Source organism: Calcarisporiella thermophila (genome assembly GCF_041956535.1).
Source record: "Calcarisporiella thermophila strain CBS 279.70 unplaced genomic scaffold VTP21scaffold_22, whole genome shotgun sequence".
Classification (NCBI taxonomy): Eukaryota; Fungi; Calcarisporiellomycota; class Calcarisporiellomycetes; order Calcarisporiellales; family Calcarisporiellaceae; genus Calcarisporiella; species Calcarisporiella thermophila.
Window position 1 is genome coordinate 478,550 of NW_027192212.1, and position 7,039 is coordinate 485,588.

General features: G+C 36.8%; 2 protein-coding genes and 1 non-coding gene across 3 annotated transcripts; all 3 read right to left on the reverse strand.

Annotated features, from left to right (window-relative positions):
• Positions 1-918: 918 nt before the first annotated feature.
• On the reverse strand, positions 919-1,000 carry VTP21DRAFT_t228. Its single transcript has one exon. It is a non-coding gene; the product is annotated as a tRNA-Leu (tRNA).
• Positions 1,001-1,862: 862 nt separating this feature from the next.
• On the reverse strand, positions 1,863-3,050 carry VTP21DRAFT_5523 (uncharacterized protein; the record flags this gene model as incomplete). The annotated part of the gene is made up of 4 exons (XM_069396054.1): positions 1,863-2,093; positions 2,162-2,785; positions 2,870-2,929; positions 3,006-3,050. 4 exons carry the CDS (start codon positions 3,048-3,050, stop codon positions 1,863-1,865), a joined length of 960 nt encoding a protein of 319 aa, XP_069248091.1.
• Positions 3,051-6,287: 3,237 nt separating this feature from the next.
• Positions 6,288-6,949, reverse strand: VTP21DRAFT_5524 (uncharacterized protein; the record flags this gene model as incomplete). The annotated part of the gene is made up of 3 exons (XM_069396055.1): positions 6,288-6,615; positions 6,769-6,795; positions 6,867-6,949. 3 exons carry the CDS (start codon positions 6,947-6,949, stop codon positions 6,288-6,290), a joined length of 438 nt encoding a protein of 145 aa, XP_069248092.1.
• Between the last annotated feature and the right edge of the window lie 90 nt (positions 6,950-7,039).

The following is a 7,039-nucleotide window of genomic DNA, read 5'->3' on the forward strand; positions in this document are numbered from 1 at the left end:
GAGAAGAGGCATCCGAGACTACACGGAACTCCCATCCTTCACTACCAAGTGGTTTTTCCATGCGGCCATCAACGAAGGGGGCATGGGAATGCCGGAGCCCTGGTCGTGGGCGTGCTGCACCCAGACCTGGCACGTTCTCTGCCTGCTCAACTCGGAAGACGAAGTGGTAAAACACACGACACGAAGACAGTCGAGCCAGGATGCTAGCGAAGGCTTATTTACGACACAACTGTTTATGAACTACAACTAGCGATTCCCCAAACAATCCGATGTTCGAAGTACCGTCTACTTAGTCGGAAAAAAAATTAGTACGGCCATAATGATAGAGGGATTTTTTCATGCTAGCAATATAACGTCGTTGGACCCTTTGTTATATGTCCGACCTCGAGATCTTGACCAACCATTAGCTACCTTTGCCAAGCGATATAGGAAGTGAAACTGTGAACTCGACGCACTATTTCGATATGGTATATTGTATATAAGCTTCTGAGGACAAGTGCTTCTCAGGGGTTGGAATATGGCCTTTGAGTCATTCTACGAGAGCTGTGTAATAAAAAATTGCTAACGGAGACCTGGATGACCTATTGAATTAGTGCTCAATTGACCTCCAGCCCACAGTAACCGCAAAAAAAAAAAATGAATACATTAGATAGAATTTAGCTACTAATGTTGAGCAAAGCGATATCTAAAAATCAGAAAGAATTTATTCCTGCACAGGAGTGCAACGATTAATCCCAACATATATCGACGCATCAATTATTACCAATATTACTAGTTTTCAACTGCATTTCGTTGAATTTAATCGGGATACCATAATTTTTGTGTTATTTAAGTACTTTTGCCACGACCAAAACAAATGAAAAATCGACAACGCTTTCGAAATCAAAAAATTTACAAAATATTGTTTGAAAAAAGTAGTGACGAGAGTGGGGTTCGAACCCACGCCTCCGAAGAGATCACGGCCTAAACGTGACGCCTTAGACCACTCGGCCATCTCGCCTTCTTGCATTTCATATTTATGATGAATCATATATTGCCTATTTCATAATTGATTCAATCTCCGACGATTAACAATTCATTCCGCCGTCCTTGGATGGCACAGTGGTTAAGAGTTTCGGATCTTAACCATTGTGTGCTGAGTTCGATTCCCGGAGACGGCACCTGTACTATAGACGTGTCCGGGACCTACTCTAGGAATCGAGCAATAAGCTACTTCGTTAATAATTTGATATTGATCGTTAATATAGTGACTTGTCAGAAATCAAGAAATACATGTAAGCAATGGTAGAAAAAAATAAGTATACAATCCTTTCATTTAACTTGTATAGGAGACTTTTCAATAAAAGATCCTTTAATCTCAAAAAAAAAAATTAGCAACCCATTTCATTTGACCTTGTTGCCACCATTCCCTTCTATCCCGTAAGATTACTCCTTTACTCTGTTAATGATCCCATTCAATACCAAAAACATATTTCCACCCACGTCATTCTACGAACAACTGTTGGAGAAGTTAGAGAAAACAGTTAAAACCTGGAAATCACGCTCAATATCCCACCTAGGAAAAGTTTTACATGTCATTAAAAAAATCGTTATTAGAATTAGCCATAAACCAGCATACTTTTAGTTTTAGTGATCCCATTATTTAGTTTTATATAGTTATTACAACTCTCGTATCCTATAATATAGAGTATAAGATTTTGTTTATAAATTTGCGCCTAAAGTTTAATTAATAGAAAAGCACAAATAAATTTTAGCTATATATATTTTCATTTTACTCCATCTTTTCAATGCTCTCAGCCATTGGATTCATATAATAGTTTATTGTAATATCAATTCTAATCCATCAAATATTTCCAGCATCTCTAATAGCTGTAGAAACCGCGACCGTTCTTACGGCCCAGCCATCCAGCATCTACATATTTAGTGAGTAGTACTGCAGGTCGATATTTGCTATCGCCCAACTCATTATGCAGTACACGCATGATTGCAAGACAGGTGTCAAGCCCAATGAAATCAGCAAGAGTCAAGGGACCCATTGGCATATTCATCCCGAGTTTCATCGTGGTATCAATGTCCTCTTTAGAAGCGACACCCTAAGTGTTGTCATATTAAATTCTTAGAATACATATAATTAAAGTACACAATGGCTTGGGAAATTTACCGATTCGAGTGCCATGATTGCCTCATTAATATAGGGCATCAACAGCCTATTGGCAACAAATCCAGGTACATCCTCCGAAGTTGTGCAAGTTTTTCCCATGCGAACAGCAAGCTCCTTCACAGTTTCAACAACCCCCTTCTCAGTTTGCAAGCTAGGGATAATTTCAACCAACTTCATAACTGGTACTGGGTTCATAAAATGCATGCCAATCACCTGATGAGCGCGAGAGCCAGCAGCAGCAGCTATTTTTGTAATACTAATGCTTGAAGTATTCGTTGCAAGAATTGCATGCGATGGCGTCGTGCGAGCAAGATCGTGGAAAATGGTTTGTTTAAGGGTAAGACTCTCACTCACAGCTTCGATAGCTATATCGATATCAGCAAGCTCGGATATATTAGTAGTAGTTGTTATGCGCGCGCGAGTTTCGGATGCATGTTCTGAAGAGATTCGACTCTTACTAACGTCTTTTTCCAGAAGTTTGTCTATGAAGGCAATACCCTTATCAATTTGTTCCTGCTTAGAGTCCAATACAATAACAGGAAGCTTTGCAACATTAGCTGCAACCAATGCAATTCCGATTCCCATCTGACCAGCACCAATCACCCCAACATGTTTGATATTAGCCTTAGAAGAATATAAGTACATGTTTAAGTCCACAAATGAATTCATATACGAGGCAAAACCGATAGGAAAAAAACTTAGACTCACTGCTTTTACTGAAGTACTTAGCTCTGGAGCTAACAAGGGTTGGGAAGTAGTTAAGTGTGCCTAATTAAAGTAGCATAATTCGTATTACAGAAATCTAAGGGATTTAAAATGAAATGTAACATATTGCAACTCTTACTCTGCCAGTAAAGGGTGCACTTCGCTGAAATAACCGAGCAAACATCTTTTTTGATGTAGCGATCGAATATCTACTCTTCAATCTTGGAAATCGCTTAAACAATACAGGCGTGGGAATAAAAGTTTAGCTTTATTAACCACGAAAATTCGAATCAGTCACTCGAAATATGATTTGGCGGTATTTAGCTTACAATTAATACTGTATCGATAAAACATATATAAGTATAAACAAGCAATGCGATGAGGCTATCATTGAACAAGGGAGTTCATGTTGTGAAAAAAACGTACCCACATAAATTTCTAAGTCAAATATTTTAAATAGAAACACATTAATTAGTCATCTGCTTTTTTTTGCTTTACTAAGCTCAAGCGAATAAAATTATTTTGACTCCACGATTACTTATGAAAATGCCCACTTTTGTTGTAAAAAATAAAAGCAGTTTTGAAAAGTGTACTTTTATTTTTTGCAAGCAGTTAATAAATTTCGACCAAAGAGTAATTATTCTTTCTTTCAATTAGAGTCTTGAAATGAATTAAACATAAAAACAAATTTAGAGTTTCCTAATATTTCCCTTTACTAAATTGTTTATACAAATTTAAGATGAAATACTGGAATGGTTGATAACATATATGGTTTCTTTTATGTGCTGTATTCCGACTTGGATGTTGCAGAACTAATATTAAAATAATCGATCCGCTCTAAGCACATGTAGTGAGAATGTAACGAGGATGGAACCTAAATCCTTTTAGTATATACTAGAAAAATATTGAATAGTCTCTTTGTAAACATCATGAAAATTTCTAGACTCTAAATATTTGGATTCATATTTGGAAAGTAATGCTCTTGGATAATTGAAAATGAAGAAGAAATGATACACGATAATTTTACACTACATAGGAAAAAGAAAATATTTAATGCGATATTAAATAAAGGATAGATAGAACAAAAGATGGTTACATGAGCTAGAGAGGTGCTAAGCGATTTTAAAATGGAAATAATACGACTAATATGCAGTACCGTATAAAATACTATTAAAATTAGTGTTGGGTTTGTATTAAAATATCAAACGCTATCAAGAACCCATTATCAATTTCTTTTGCATTAAAGCACTGAAAACTACTCTATTTATCAAGAGGTTATCATTGAAGCTATTTTATGCTTTTAAAAGTGGTAGGATAACTTTTACGTTAAAATTAACATGGTAATAGTTCTGGTCTACCTTAAATGTGGTTAAAAGAAAAAAAATCAAAGTGCGAGAAAAACAAACACACTAGTATTATTCTGGATAGGTATAGAGTTAGTAGAGGTGATGGTCCATAACGTAAAATAGAAAAAATGAAACTAGAGTTTGTAGTTTATAATCACTACTTTTAATAACAATTAGGCAAAATAAAAAATATGGTAGATAAAGAAGAAAAAGGGAGCGCACAAGATTAAATTGATTATATATTACGATTACACTCTATCTTGCTATGCTAGAGTTATCCTAGACGAATGCAAAAATTCTACAAAGGTATTAAATTAATTTCCCTAATTTTAGATCTGAACCCATTTCTTTTTTTTTTAACCCATAAGAACTTAATTATATTCAAAATCTCCTCATTATTACAAGAAGCTAGCTATAAAGCATTAGATGCAACTGAATATCTGTTGTCATATCAATTAAATTGGATAAACTTGTGGTTATTGTCTAGCCTATAATATTAACGCGGGCTCCGTGCTGGTGCTAAATAACACTGCAAACTCTCACGGAAAGGTCTCGTCTGTAGAAATCGAAGCAGCAACTTAGTGATTCAGCTCTGTTGTCCCAAGCCAGTATCCTTCTTTTTTTTTTAAAGAATTTTTATTGAAAAGTCTCCTATACAAATTAGATGAAAGGCTTTTACACCCTCCCATTTTTACATGGAATTTGTCTTTCTGATTCTGATCCCCGGTGACGGCACCAGTATTAGAGATGTGACCGGGACATACTCTAGGAATTGAGCTATAAGCTGCTTCGCTATGACCTCACCAAAATGCAGTATAATACGTCAATGATACTTTTTCATATATACTTCTTCTTATTCTTTGGTTATTGATAGACATTATTTGGTTGAGAGGTTTTTTTTTTTGAAGCTACGGAGCTTTACTGAAAATTATCCTCATGAAGTTAATCGTTAAAGGTGAATCAAAGGTCATATGTCTTTGTGCAGATTATAGCCAATTGCTGGTAGAAGTTATAGAACAATTAAGAAACAGTAATAGTAGAATAATCAGACATGACAAGCAGAGAAAACCAGACACAACAAGTAGAGAATACTAGAACGACAGGTATAGCAAGCGAGGGACAGTAATGAGAGACAGTAACAATGGTAAGACCAGGCACAACAAGACAGATAATACTGATAGAGAACATAGACACGACAAGCAAGGCACAGAATTCGTGGAGAATCCAGTCACTTTTTTTGAGCTGGTGGGGGTTACGGGATTCAAACCCGCGCGATCTCGATGGCAGCCAAGAGCGCTTACCACAAAGCTATTCTACCCCCCTCCCCCCTTGGTGATTTTCTCTTATCGAAAAAAAAGTGATTGATATTTTATTTAAATATTCTCATTAGAAAGCGATTCCTGTTACAGGCAATGGGAGATTTCGTGGAGAGCTGTGCGGATTCCTTAATAATAAAAATAAGAGATTGATGAGGTACAATAAAACAAAATAGAGGGGTTTAAATAGAATTAAGAGATAAAGAAAATAGCTCAATTGGTGTTCAAGGATGAACAAAGATAAACCAACAAATTAGCAATCAACATCAACAAGATAACCATGAGGGAGCTTAGGTGCTTCCTTTTTTTTAACAAAGGACTTTTATTGAAAAGTATCCTATCCTATTAAAAAGGTAGGGTAGCTTCTACGTCAAAATCACCCAGGTAATGCTCCTGGCCTACCTTGCAGAATCTGGAAGATAGAAGGAAAAGTAAGAAAGAGAGAAAGAAAAAGATATAAGTGTAAGGGGAAGAGAGAAAAGGTGATGAAGAAAGAGCTAGGAAAGTATGGAAACAGAAATTAGCTTAATAAAGAAGGGGAAAGAAATAAATGTGAGAGGGAGGGATAAAAAGTTGTGTGCAACGGTATTAAGATAAGTTGCTTATGTACATGAAATCATGGAGAGAAGGGAAGGATTGAAAAAGTAAAAGAAAGAGGAAGAAGGAAAAAAAAAGGAAAAATAAAAAAAGGAAAGATATGGAAAAGAACGATAGAGGGAGTGGTATTAATGTACAGCGGTGAAGAGTTGGGTGCAGTTCTCAGGCCGGAGTTGGGACTGAGATTTGATCTTCAGAGGTGTCCTGGGTGAAGATCACAGAATCATCTATGATGTTCGCCCAGTTTCCCTTTGACCATTTATCGATGAAGTCTTTTTTCCGATCCTGTTTCATTGCCATCCACCACTTGGACTTTATTCCTCGCAGCAGTTCATGGTCAAATTCTTTGGTTATGGCTACCGGGTTGGGTTGGGCATCGTCCAGCACTAATTCAAGTCTCGAGCGGTATATTATCCACAGGGCTATGTCGTGGCTCAGAGCAACCACTTCGTTGAACCGTTGGTCTATTTGCTTGTCTTGTCCAAACAGTCTGTCTTCTTTCGTGGATTCGTGTGGCGGTATTCCAATTGCTTAGGCGCTTCCTGAATTTTTTTTTTTGAGATTAAAGGATCTTTTATTGAAAAGTCTCCTATACAAGTTAAATGAAAGGATTGTATACTTATTTTTTTCTACCATTGCTTACATGTATTTCTTGATTTCTGACAAGTCACTATATTAACGATCAATATCAAATTATTAACGAAGTAGCTTATAGCTTGATTCCTAAAATATGTCCCGGACCCATCTCTAGTACAGGTGCCGTCTCCGGGAATCGAACCCAGCACACATTGGTTAAGCTCCAGGGCTCTTAACCACTGTGCCATCCAAGGACGGCTAGGCGCTTCCTGAATGTCTATGTGACTGCCTCTGTGACTTACCCGTACAAAAGCCAATTTTCTCCTAACATGCCCGTC